Genomic DNA, 12,707 nt, shown 5'->3' with positions numbered 1-12,707 from the left:
CCGGTGTCAGGTCCTTTGCAGATCTATCCCCTCTCTTTCTCCTATTTGGTTCCTGTCACACTCTCACACTGTGCTATTCTAAATAAAGCTATAAAAGGCCAAACATATACAGTATCCGAGTCGCCAGCGTAGTAACCCAGTGCCCAACCGTTAGGCCACGGCAGGGATAGTATTGACTATTCTTAAAGCAAACGCATAATGTTGTCGTAATGGCAGACAATTGATAGGGCCTACTGACAATCTGAGAGAGAGAGAGGGATAGAGAGACCGAGAGATGCATGTGAGCCAAATGCATGAGAAATGCGCTGGGGTGTTTGATGATTTAGTGTTGGTTTGAGTGGGTGTCTGATGCAAGATTCCAGCTTTTGTTTTCACTAGCTGTTAAGATGTCAACACATCAGAAGCTGCTGCTCCTCCAGACACAACTACTTCCTCCATTTCTTTAAAAACCTGAAATCCAACAGATTATTAAGTCAACATGTAGCATTGACGGTGGCAGTTGTGTCTAATTGCAGATATCCATCTTTCGGATTGCCACATTCTTGTCCTGACATGTTATCAAAAGGAGCTTGTTGACGGTTTGATAATTGCCAAACTGCCAAAATGTTGAAAGTTATTCCAGTGGCAGTAGTGGTAGTAGGCTACAGGGTTGTGGGAGTAGAATGTTCCAGGTTGTTTGGTTGTGGTATTGTGGTAGCTGTAGGGTATGTTGCTCAATCTGTGTTTTGTTTTCAGAGTGTCTTTGCCGTCTGTAAAGGCCCCTATCACCTACATTTCTGATGCACTCATTTTACAATTATAATAATACTTCTAACAATGACAATTATGAATAGCTATATATAGCTGTAGCATATGTTGCTCAATGAGTGATTTTTGTTGTTGTTGTTTTGATTTTCTCAGGCGAGCAGAAGACCTCCTGACTGACAAGCCCTTCGGATGCTTTCTGGTCCGTGTTGGGCAGAGCCGGGAAGGATACACACTCACATTCAGGTACAAGAACGCAGGATAAAGTTTGGAAGCTCATCAACAAATAAATCACTGAATTCTGCAACTGTGTTCATAATAAGTGAAGCTATTTGAGACCCATCTGTCTCCCTTTCTTTAAAAACATCTTCGGTTGTTTTACTCCTCTGCTATGGTAAACGAAATATCTGGATTTTTGACAACAATGTATCAAAGTATCAAATCCGATACACTGGGCCCTGCCGTAGCTCTAATGGTAGGGCACTGGCCTGCTACGCTGCTGACCTGGGTTCCAATCCGGCCCGGGTTCTATGCGAATCCTTCCCCACATCTATCTCCACATTAATTTCCTGTCACTCCTTCACTGTCCTGGCATAAAAATAAACTCTTAAAAGATAAAAGAATATATACTATTTTTGAAAAAAAAATCTGTTACATTGACAAACTTTTTCTCACTAATGCCCGCCCTCTTTATGAATTGGTTATACAAACAACCCCATGGTGTAACTACAAAACCTATATGTCATTCACAATTTAGGACATACCATCATTACACTGTGACTTGGTGTTGCACAGTGCCTATATGAAATGTGCATGGCGGTCAGAAACGTCTGCCATTAATCTTTGCAAAACTCATACTAGACAAGACATTGATTATAAATGTGGTCGTAAGGGTTGGAGCAGGCGTCACCCAACAGGTTGTCTCTTCCTTGTAGCCTCTTATTGCAACAGGGGTCGCCGGCGACCCTTTTCACTTGCTGAAAATGCTTAACTACATCATAACAACATTGCCATGACATTACAGAGAGCCATAGTGCTGCGCTAAGGGGTTAATATTGTAAAAATGAAAAAAGGTCGCACCATGCATAGGTTTCTTTATTACTCCGACGCGTTTCGGCGTTCTGCCTTCCTCAGTGTGCAAATGTGTCATAATGTGGTCGTCCTACAGGGGGGCGAATCGTTGCCGGCACTACATGATTGAGATGCAGTGCAATGGGAAGTACGTGATCCTGGGTGAGGACCGTGCCCATGCCTCCCTGGTGGACCTGGTGGAGTACCACACGCAGGTGGGCATCAAGCCCTTCATGGAGCTCCTCACCGTGCCCTGTGGACAGGTGAGAACCATTACCATCATAGTAGCATTTTGGAGCGCGCGCACCTCCAGATAAAACAGGTGCCGGACTTAAACACGATGAAACAAGAAAAGAAAGAAGGTCTACACACTCTTCCTGCTCCCAGTTTATTAAACACAACGTTTCCACCAGTCTGGTCTTCGTCAGGTGTAGGTGTACACACCTGACTAAGACTAGACTGGTCGAAACGTTGTGTTTAATAAACTGGGAGCAGCAACAGTGTGTCTTTCTTTTCTTGAACCATTACCATCATCTTTCTTCTTTCCTTGTCCCCATCTCGCTGCTGGGCTACATCGCCCGGTCTACATCATTCTACATATATTTTTCTCTTTCCCTGTCTGGCCCCTCTTCATGTCTGCCTGGCATTCTCTTTTTCTCTCTCTTTCTCCCTCCATTGATCATATGCGGTCCTTCTACTTTCTCCTCTTCCTTTCTTTCTCTCTCCTTATTACAGTAGATGTACTGTATGTATGTATGTATGTATGTATGTATGTATGTATGTATGTATGTATGTATGTATGTATGTATGTATGTATGTATGTATGTATGTATGTATGTATGTATGAGTAGAAGTGATGGTCACACCCATGTTGAATCAACCCCACAATATGCCATGCATGCCAGTATGACTGCATATGCTAAGCATGCACTAGATGTTAAAAATAATGGTAACACTAATAATGGATGCAAAAAAGCATTATAAAGACTTAATAAATAATTAACTATTGATGAACAAAACATTAACAAATGTTTGTAAATGACTAGGAAATGTTATAATAATATCTTATATTTATCAAACATTTACAAATTGCTTGTAAATGAATAAAATGCTCTGTTATAAGGTATGTAAAATATTGTATATATTATTTGTAGATCTTATAAAGCATTAATAAAACTTAGTTAATGATAAAAACATTTGTTAATGTTTCATTCATCATTAGTAAATTATTTACTACGTCTTTACTAAGCAGACATTATTATAAAGTGTTACCAAAATAATGTATATCCATTGTCTGTGTATTCCCCCAGTCCTGTGAGCAGGCGCCGGACTACGAGGAGCTGGAGTTCATGATCCCCTCCCCGCCGGAGGTCCCCCACCGTGGGCCCGACCCCTTGGCCATGGAGCTCCAGCGGCTCTTCGTGCCCCCTGACCACCGCACCTCCAGCTCCGGCTCCGCGGGACTCCAGCCGGAGAAGCCGCCCGTCCTGCGCAGGATCTCAGAGCACCGCAAGCGCCTGGACGCCCTGGCCAGCCAGCAGGAGGCGGATGGGAAGGGGAAGGACAAGGCCGTGCCTCGCCTCTACCCCTCCATACGGCTGGCCATGAGGGAGATCCAGCAGCTGCAGCAGGTGAGGGGAACTGACCACAGAGGACGGTTCACTAGAGGTGCACCGAAATGAAAATTTGTGGCCGAAACCGAAACCGAATATTACAATTCAATTAAAAGTTACCAAAAGTTAGATTTTTCACATTTTTAAATATTGCTTAAATCTACGGCTTACAATGCATTTTTAGACATGTTTTTTTAAAGAAAATAAATGTGAATTTGAAGTCTTCAAACGTTAGAGTAGAACTGAAATTAGTGTAATTAATGCCCATTTTCAATTCATTTTCTATTCGGCCTCTGATTCGGTCACTCAATTGGCTTTCGGCCGAAAACCGAAAGTGTTTTTGCGTTTTCGGCCGAATATTTTCTGCGGCCGAATTTTCGGTGCACCTCTACTGTTCACCCGTTCAACGTCCAGATTGCAAATATTGAGATGTTGGCCTTTTTCTTTGTGCTTCTTTGCGCGAGATATTGAATAAAACTTTGATCATTAATGAGAATTTTAATGACATTAAGCCATGAGACTTAGCCAGGCCGTGCCCTCCTAGTGACGCACTACTAGTTAGGTCAAGAGAAATGTAAGTAGCCTACTTTCTGAGATCCCGAAAAATCGTTAACTCCCCCCACTTCGTTGGGAAGCAAACAACCATTAGCAAACCAAGGGAGGCCGTTTGGTTAAATGCCATTTGGGAAATGTTAATCGTTATGCTCTTGGTTAGACCAAGTCTCGATGAGATTTGAAAGTCGATGATAATCAGGCTACAAGAGACTACAAGCAACAGGAACAGATGGGAGGAAGTAGTTTGACTTGCACTCTAGGTTTGGTCTGGGCAATGTGATATAAAGTCCAAACAAACAGAGAACGGTCACAAACTTACATGTTTGTACTTCTATTTAGACAGTTCGTCTATGGAAGACCAGAGCTGTCTGAATACCTATTTGTCCATGCATTTTTCAAATGTATACACATATTATAGGAAGCAGGAGCTCTGTATAAACTTACAGTTCCCCCTACACTTCACCTCTTGTGTGTTTACGTTTAGTGTAAGGGAGCTTGCATTTTGTACCCCATCCCCTACTGCCCAAACAGGCTGTCTGGGAGTGTAATTTATTTCAATACGCCTCTGGGACAGGTTCATTCAATAAGACTTGGATAATTTGTGCCAACGGGAAGACTTAAATAACAGCCCATTGTTCTATTCAGATCTGTGGCCCATAAATCCCCATTATGAATGACAGACATCTTACTGTTTGTTTAATCCTGTTGGAACCCATTCAATCCATTCAGAGAGTTGAAAAATATCGGCACTGTGCCCAACACCACATCATCCTACTATCCTATTATGTCAAGTGTTTGTTTAATGATGTTCCTGGAAAGTGGACCCGTTTCCTGTAAATGGACTGATATAACATATTTTTATTTATTCCTTTTCAGCAATTTTCTGAGAGTACCGATCAAAAAGATGTTGCCCCCAACAACCGCTGGTTACCCTGGAAGAGAACAGGTGAGTTGTACTTTGCTGTTAACTTGCACGTAGCCTCTTAGTGCAGATGGGGTCGCCGGCGGACCTATTCACTATATGCTATAAATACCCAACTACATCATAACAACATTGCTATATCATTACAGACATTACATGACATTAATTAGTATTAAGTAACAGATTAAGACAAAGCTATTATAATTCTGGTGACGGACGGTAAAGTTATAACATAGGCTCTACGCTAAGGGCTCAATACAATAATAACTAATAGCAAACAGGCGAACAGCCGAACACACAACAAACTCATGCGATCATATAACCTCCTTGGCGGAGGTAATAAAAGCCATACTTTATACAATGCTGTGTACTGTATGAATTGGGTCTATTTCAAAGCAGTTGCCATCCCCATGTGGCCTTGTAGTTCAGCTAAGTCAGTTGGTGTTGTGCTTCGGTGCTACAGGTGTTCTTTTGTTACAAACTTTTTTGGATGAACTTCTGTGAATTTGTTTGATGTCATGATGAAGACATCTGCTTAACCACAAGTGTGTGCGTGCATGCCTGTGTGTTCATGTGTGTCTTTCTGTCTCCGTCTCTTTGTGTATGGATGCTACAGTAAAGTGCCTTCTGATGTAAAGGTGTTACCTTATCTTCTGTTCCGCAGACTCCTAGCATCCAGAAGAAAGGAACCAATCTGAACAACTTTTTTTTCTTTTCTGCTGCTGCTGTAATATTAATCTGAACTGGGTGTGTTTGAGACACTCTTTTAGAACAAATTGTGAAACGACGGCCTTAAAAATGCCTTAGAGATTTTTTATGGACTATTGTGAATATGTTTATGTGGCATATTTAAAATGTAAATTATGTTGTTTTTTTTAATGCACTGAAATAAACACTTCAGTTTTTAAGTAGTAGTTGTCTGTGTCTTTGTCCCAGGGTTTAATATACAGTTGTGGGAAAAAATTAGTCCACTTCCAAATGAATAGTTTTTCTGATTTTCCTACCACGTGTTTGAGTAAAATTAACAGTGTTGTTTCATTCTACAAACTACTGACAACGTTGTCTTTGAATTTAGAATGAACCTATTATATATTGTCATTTAGCTAAGAACTCAAAAAGCTAAGAAACCAGTCATGCTGCCACTGTCAGTTTTGGTTTTCCCACATTCCCCCCTAAGGTTTTCTTCTCACGATTCTTTAATAATCCCTAACTGTACCTGAGTGTGGCGATGAGTGAGTGGCAAACTAGCCCTGGGGGCGTACCGTGTCCTTGCGAATAAAAGCCGTCTGCTCTGCGGCTGGATGATCAGACTTGTATTGGGCTTGTTCTTGTGATTCTCCTCTTCTCGCTCTGCTGGAAAGGATTAAGCCGATGGATTTCAGGGCACTCATTCTCATCTTCTGCCTCTCCTTACCCGCCATAGGTAAGGCAACGTCCTGTATTTGTGACTTGGATGGGCACCTTTTGTGTTTGAGATGTTGTCTTAAGCCAATGTTTTTAACAGTTCCACTTAGTTTGTACTGCATTTGGGAAGGTGTACAGGATTTTTACTCTCATAATATCACATTGAAAAGAAGCACAAATAGCATTATTTTGTTAAATTGTTTATTGTGCATCTTTTGCTGACTCAGTGTTTTTTGATAATCAGATGATCAGTTAAAATGGAGAGGGATATAGGCCTACTAGTATGAAAATTATTTTCTTTCAGCAACCCCAGCAATTCACCCTATGATTTGGTTTGTTCAATAGATCTTGATTTTTATAGCTGTTTATTGTGATTGATTGGCAAATGGCATTCAGATCAACGTGTCGTTTCTGGATTTTCTTGGTCTGGCTTTTCTTCCCAGGGGCGATCCCAAAGTGCTGTGTGAAAACAACTCCATTTGTGCCCATGTACTTCCTGAAGCAGGTGGACAAATATGACATCCAGAGCAGCAACGGTTTCTGTGACATTGATGCTGTCAAGTGAGTGTCTGCATGCAGTGGCAGAGGCGCACCTCCTGGATTCAGAAAGCAATTCTACTAAACCCTGCCAAACATAATATTGCTCCTGGCGATTCAATGAACCAGTTTTAAGTGCTGGTTACTCGTGTGTGTGGACATTTTAAATACGGATCATTTTTTATCCGTTTACATGAAAACACAATGGGATAAAAATAAATAAAAACTCCATTGTGACAAATGCATCAAAGTCCTCTCAATGGGACCTTTTTAAAACCGAAGGTTTAAAATGTGGATTCTATAACTTGCTTGAAAACGAGAGGCCAAATAAAAGTTTTTTTAAAGGTTCTCCTCGGCCCCTGTGGAGATGTTCATAATTCCCTCCTCCCCACAGCTGAAGAAAACCAGCACAAAAGAACAATGCTGCCACCACCATACTTCACGTTAGGTATGGTGTTATTGCAGTGATGTTTTGTGCCAAACATACCTTTTGGAATTATGTCCAAAATGTTCAACCTCGGCACCTGACCATAACACATCTTCCCACATGCATTTGTGAGATTACAGAAGTATTTTTTCCAATATTTACCTCACCAAGATTGAACTTTTTGGTCATAATTCAAAAGGGTATGTTTGGCGCAAAACATCACCGCAATAACACCATACCTAACATGAAGTATGGTGGTGGCAGCATTGTTCTTTTGTTCTGTTTTTCGAAAGCTGTAACTGGGGCCTTCATTTCCACAGGGGCTGTGGTAGTGGCACAAAATCTTTGGCCCCCTGGTAGAAAGGTGAAGATGCAGAGGAACTAATCTTTCAGAACGACAATTTCTCTAACCACACGCCTAAATCTACAAAAGAATGGCTTCACCAGAATAATATTGAGGTTTTGGAATGGCCCAGACAAGCCAAAGGTGCTGCAACTTAGTATTAATTTAAGGGTGTGTATATTTATGCAACCATGTTAATTGAAGTGTTTTATTTTCTATTGTTTCCATTTCCATTTGCTTGTTTCTCAATTGCATTGTACAGGTTAATAGTTTAGATTGAAGGTGGAAAAAGCGGTGAATTTATTTGGTTTTCTGACATTTTTTACATCACAAAAACCTGACATTTGAGGAGGGGTGTGTAGACTTTTTGAAGGCACTGTAGGTAAATGAGTAGATGTAGAGAAATCTGTTTAAAGAGGACATAGAGATTGTAGAGGCATAAGGTCCACAGAGGTTGGGCCCAGGATAAGTAATAAATAGTGACACTGAATGGGGTGCTCAGATAAGGCCCCTGGGGGCAATAGGGGTGAGGGAAAAACTCCCTTTTTACTTGATTCATATTTTATGTAAGGGCCACAGGCAGACTGAATTCCCGGCAGTCGTATGACTTTTGCTTTCTCAATTCAGTTTTTCTGCCTTTTACATAGCACAATCAGCTGCCATCTGTCACTACCAGGAATGTTGTAGTGGAAAGATAACCTAATAAGCCAGATTAATGTACAGGCTATATACAGCCCAGGGCCCCCCCATCTGCCAGGGCGCCTCTGATTGGTCAAAAGTGAAGAAAGAAATGCAGAATTATAAGATGTGGTATTGAAAAATTAATATATCGTGTTGAGTAGAGTTGGTAGACATATTATTATTACTTCCTAGCTTGTATGACACTGTCTATGCAAAATAGTCGTGATTTTTGGGGCCCCGCAGCAATCTTAATCCGGCCCTGGACACAAGGAGTCAAAAGTTGTTTTTTATTTGGAGGGGGGCACATGTCATCTTTCCGCAAAGGGCCCAGTGTGTGGTACCACACCTGATTATTGCTGTAAAAAAACGATTTGTAATATATTTTCATTCCTCTAAACGCAACCATCTCCTCTCACCAGATTGCACGTGAAGGGGAAAAGATACTGCGCCAGCAAAAATGTCATTAAAATCCTGAACATGATCGAGGAGAGGAGGCGACAGAAACAGCAGAAGCAAGCACAAGCCAGCAGGACAAGTATCTGAGGATGACATGCCAGACAAGTAGCATATGATCATGATGGGTTACAAACAGGCCTATTTGTAGATGATGCCTGTCTGACAGTGAGGATAAACGACTGTACATTTACTTGGATAGTGTAGGAACACCTTTTCTTTTTATGCACTCTTTCTGGGTTGAAAATCATGTGTTTTTGGCCCAGCTGTGGCTTAGTCAGCTGGCCACTGGACTGCTGCGCGGGTGACCCGATTTCAATTCATAACCCGGATCACTCCCTGATCCTTCCCCAGTCTCTCCGTCTCTTACTCATTTCCTGCCCCACTCTTCACTGTCCTGTCTAAATAAAGTTGAAAAAAAGTTGTTGTTTGTTTTTTGTTTTTAAGAAAATTGTGAATATTTCTCACTTTTGAGATTTTTTTTACACTGGTTAATTTCATATAAATGGGGCTGTTTGTGTTATATTTTTCTTTCATGATTTTGTATGGGTGAAATAAAACAAGTAGATTGAACCTGTCTACATGACTGTTTTTTTTTTCATTTTTTTTATTAATATTGTCATTTAATTGATTTACTTTATTGTTATTTGATATTAAGGTAAATATTATTATTGATTGTGTCATTAGACTACATACTGACTCACAAGGTGGTCCTAAACACACACGCACGCACACACAAGGTGGTCCTCCTCCTCCTCCTCCTCCTGGTGCTTGGAGAACTCCACTCCAGTAGAAGGCAGGACTCACCCAAAGACCGGAGCCTTACAAATGACACAGTGGGAAGAAGAATAATCGTGAATGACAGGAAAATGGCAGCTGCCGGGAGGTTGGCTGTGAAGGTAAACAACGCCCTTGCTGTAAAATAGCGTAGCGGGAATTATATAACGTACATATTTTGTCAGTTTCTGAAACTACCACCCATTCTGCAACCTCAGATGTGTGCGTTCGTGTGTGTGGTGTCATGACACATCTGACGAAGTGTAACATTTTGTTTTAGGCTGTGCGCCCTCACGCCCCGATGATAAAGTTCCCTAACCGCCAGAGTTCCCCTCGACCGAATGGTTAGTTATTATTACCCTAAATAAGATGTAAAGGCAACGTTTAGTAGTGCTTTAATTAGAATAGGCCTACGCTTGGTTAACTATGCCCGTCCGTTTGTTTACAGTGGCAGATATGTTGAAAACCATGGCAAGCATGAATTTGGCCCCAAACTCTCCTATGACTTCAACAAGTAGGCCTACGCCAACTCCAAGTCAGATCCGTCCACTTCATCCCTTGCCTGGTACACCTGACAGTCTCGCCAGCGTCCAAGGCCTCCCAGCAAAGTACCGCAGACGATTGCTGGTCGTGGAAGAGATGGAGTACATACTGTTACGGGGTCTAGTTTAGTTATGACTCTTAATATGATATACACCGACCCCGGAAGTAGGGCTTTGTAATGTTTCCGGCAATACACGACTTGCGTGATGATACTTACCTCAGAGTCCGTGTCATTATTATAAACTTACCAGAACATGGTGTCAGAAGTAAAAGTAAGAAGTGAATTCGTTACTGAATGAGGCGTCGTAAACGTAAGCGTCGTACAGTTACAGTCAGCGTAGCCACCATGTCTGAAGGCACAAGTGAGCCGGTTATTCCCGCGGAAGGTCTGCAGAACGCCGCCGGGCCAAGCCACCTACCCGCGCAGGGACAGCAGCAGCAAGCCGCCGAGCCAGCCGCCGAGCAGGGCATAGCGCTGCCCGCCAACACAGCCATGGCCCCCAACATCCCCCCGCCGTCACCAATGAGCTTTACCGGTGAGTGGAGCATCAACTGGGAAGTATTCCGGGCTGAGTTTGAGGATTATTCACTTGTCACGGGGCTATCTGTCAGACCGAAGAATGTGCAAGCGGCTATGCTACGAACTGTGATGGGAAGTGAGTGCAGACACATTTACCGTTATAACCTGAATCTTACCGCTGTTCAGCAGAATGATCCTGTAGCCATACTCAACGGTCTGGAAGAGTACTTTAAACCTGCTAAGAATACAATCTATGAGAGATACGTGTTTGGGCGCTGTAAACAGGAAGATGGGGAAAGTATTGACAGCTTTATTACCAGGCTGAGAGAGAAGGCGGGAACATGCGAGTATGGGCAGTTGAAGGATGAAATGATTCGGGATAAGATCGTACTGGGCATTTCAGACGAAGGCACTCGGCGCAGGCTGCTCAGAGAAAAGACTTTAACACTTGTCAGTGCCATCGAGACGTGTCGAGCCGCAGAGCAAACAGACAGGCGAATGAAAATGATAGTGTCCACCGACGCCACATCGCACGCAGACGCGGTCCATGCGGTTGCCAAGCAACGGTTCAGGCCAAACAAATCGAAACCGAGCAATTCTCCCCCTTCGGTCACAGATGCGGAGATGTGCCGATACTGCGGCTACACGCACCGAAAAGGCAGGCAGCACTGTGCAGCATTCGGAAAGGCATGCAAATTATGTGGCACACAAAATCACTTTGCAAAGATGTGCATGAAGAGTAAGAGAAATGACAAAAAGCTGCACTGTGTAGAAGAATTATCCGATTCAGATTCAAACAATGATGTTGACATATACATGCACGAGTCAATTGGAGCAGTGCAGGCAAAAGGGAAAAAATGGTTTGTGACACTGCAAATAAATCAGAAGTCGCAGCAGTGCCAGCTCGATTCTGGAGCCACTTGTGATGTCATGAGCTACACTGACAAAATGAAACTGGCACCCAATACTGCACTGAAACCCAGCAAAACCAGACTAAAGCTCTATTCTGGTGACATGTTAACCTCCATGGGAATTTTTGAAACCGAGAGTGTGATCAAAGGCCAGACACACCCAGTGACATTTGAAGTGGTCAAGACCACTCAAAAGCCCTTGCTGTCAGGCACCACTTGCGAGCGCCTTGGCCTCATCAAGTTCATGAGCCCTGCAGAGGTGCATGCAGTGGAGCACACCTACCCCTCGGTTTTCACCAAAGAACAGCTGACCAAGCAATATGGGGATGTGTTCAACTCACCTGTAGAAGCCGTGCCTGGGGTAGTTCGTTTTGAGTTGGACCCGACCGTCGACCCTGTTCAGTGTGCGCCCCGCAACGTCCCCATAGCCATGAAAGAGGATGTGAAAGCCTTGCTGGACCAGTACCAAGCGGATGGTCACATTGCGGATGTCAGCGAACCGACTGATTGGATCAGCAACATGGTCATTGTGAAAAAGCCAGGCAAATTGAGGATCTGCTTGGATCCAAAATTCTTGAATAAAGCCCTGAAACGCTCACACTACATCATGCCCACGCTTGAGGATGTCCTGTACAAGTTGCCAAAGGCCAGGCTTTTCAGCTTAGTGGACGCCAAGCATGCATTCCTACAGTGCAAGCTAGATGACGAGAGCAGCCTCATGACCACATTCTGGACACCCTGGGGCAGGAAGCGCTGGCTGAAGCTACCCTTTGGGGTCTCTGTGGCTCCAGAGATTTACCAGCGCAAGCAACATGAACTCTTAGCAGGGCTAAAAGGGGTTGAACCCATTGCTGATGACATCTTAGTCGTGGGTTGTGGTGACTCCGACGAGGAAGCAGAGAGGGACCATGATGCGAACCTGCGGGCGGTGATGGAGCGCTGCAGGGAGGTGAAACTCCGACTAAGCCTGACAAAACTGCAGTTCAAGCTGAAAGAGGTACGTTTCCATGGCCACATTCTGTCAGCCTCCGGGTTAAAGCCTGACCCTGAGAAAGTGAAGGCCATTGTGGACATGCCCAACCCAGAGGACGCGAAGGGTGTACAACGTCTCATAGGTTTCGCCAACTACCTAGCAAAGTTCATGCCACACCTGTCAGCCGTCTGCGAGCCACTACGGCGCTTGCTGGACAAAGACACCCCATGGCA

At 43.3% G+C, this 12,707-nt stretch overlaps 2 protein-coding genes and 1 long non-coding RNA gene across 4 annotated transcripts in view; all 3 read left to right on the top strand.

The window, feature by feature from the left end:
- LOC134459333 (myosin-IIIb) overlaps window positions 1-5,806 on the top strand; it is a 60,074-nt gene extending 54,268 nt beyond the window's left edge. For both annotated transcript variants that reach the window (XM_063211654.1, XM_063211653.1), the window contains exons 26-30: window positions 901-990; window positions 1,913-2,078; window positions 3,126-3,446; window positions 4,860-4,929; window positions 5,570-5,806. In XM_063211654.1, coding sequence (XP_063067724.1) covers window positions 901-990; window positions 1,913-2,078; window positions 3,126-3,446; window positions 4,860-4,929; window positions 5,570-5,577 — 655 coding nt within the window. In that variant the 3' untranslated portion in view covers window positions 5,578-5,806. The remainder of the gene's footprint in view (window positions 1-900; window positions 991-1,912; window positions 2,079-3,125; window positions 3,447-4,859; window positions 4,930-5,569) is intronic.
- A 383-nt stretch (window positions 5,807-6,189) lies between these two features.
- ccl27b (chemokine (C-C motif) ligand 27b) lies at window positions 6,190-9,318 on the top strand. The gene is made up of 3 exons (XM_063212539.1): window positions 6,190-6,328; window positions 6,753-6,870; window positions 8,717-9,318. The coding sequence occupies exons 1-3, from the start codon at window positions 6,277-6,279 to the stop codon at window positions 8,838-8,840; spliced, it is 294 nt and encodes a 97-aa protein (XP_063068609.1). The 5' UTR covers window positions 6,190-6,276; the 3' UTR covers window positions 8,841-9,318.
- Window positions 9,319-9,535: 217 nt separating this feature from the next.
- Window positions 9,536-10,178, top strand: LOC134459332 (uncharacterized). The gene is made up of 3 exons (XR_010036834.1): window positions 9,536-9,649; window positions 9,808-9,871; window positions 9,976-10,178. It is a non-coding gene; the product is annotated as an uncharacterized LOC134459332 (long non-coding RNA).
- Window positions 10,179-12,707: the final 2,529 nt, after the last annotated feature.

This window comes from Engraulis encrasicolus, chromosome 12 (assembly GCF_034702125.1).
Source record: "Engraulis encrasicolus isolate BLACKSEA-1 chromosome 12, IST_EnEncr_1.0, whole genome shotgun sequence".
NCBI classification, from domain to species: Eukaryota; Metazoa; Chordata; class Actinopteri; order Clupeiformes; family Engraulidae; genus Engraulis; species Engraulis encrasicolus.
This window is presented reverse-complemented; position numbering and strand designations above follow the sequence as displayed.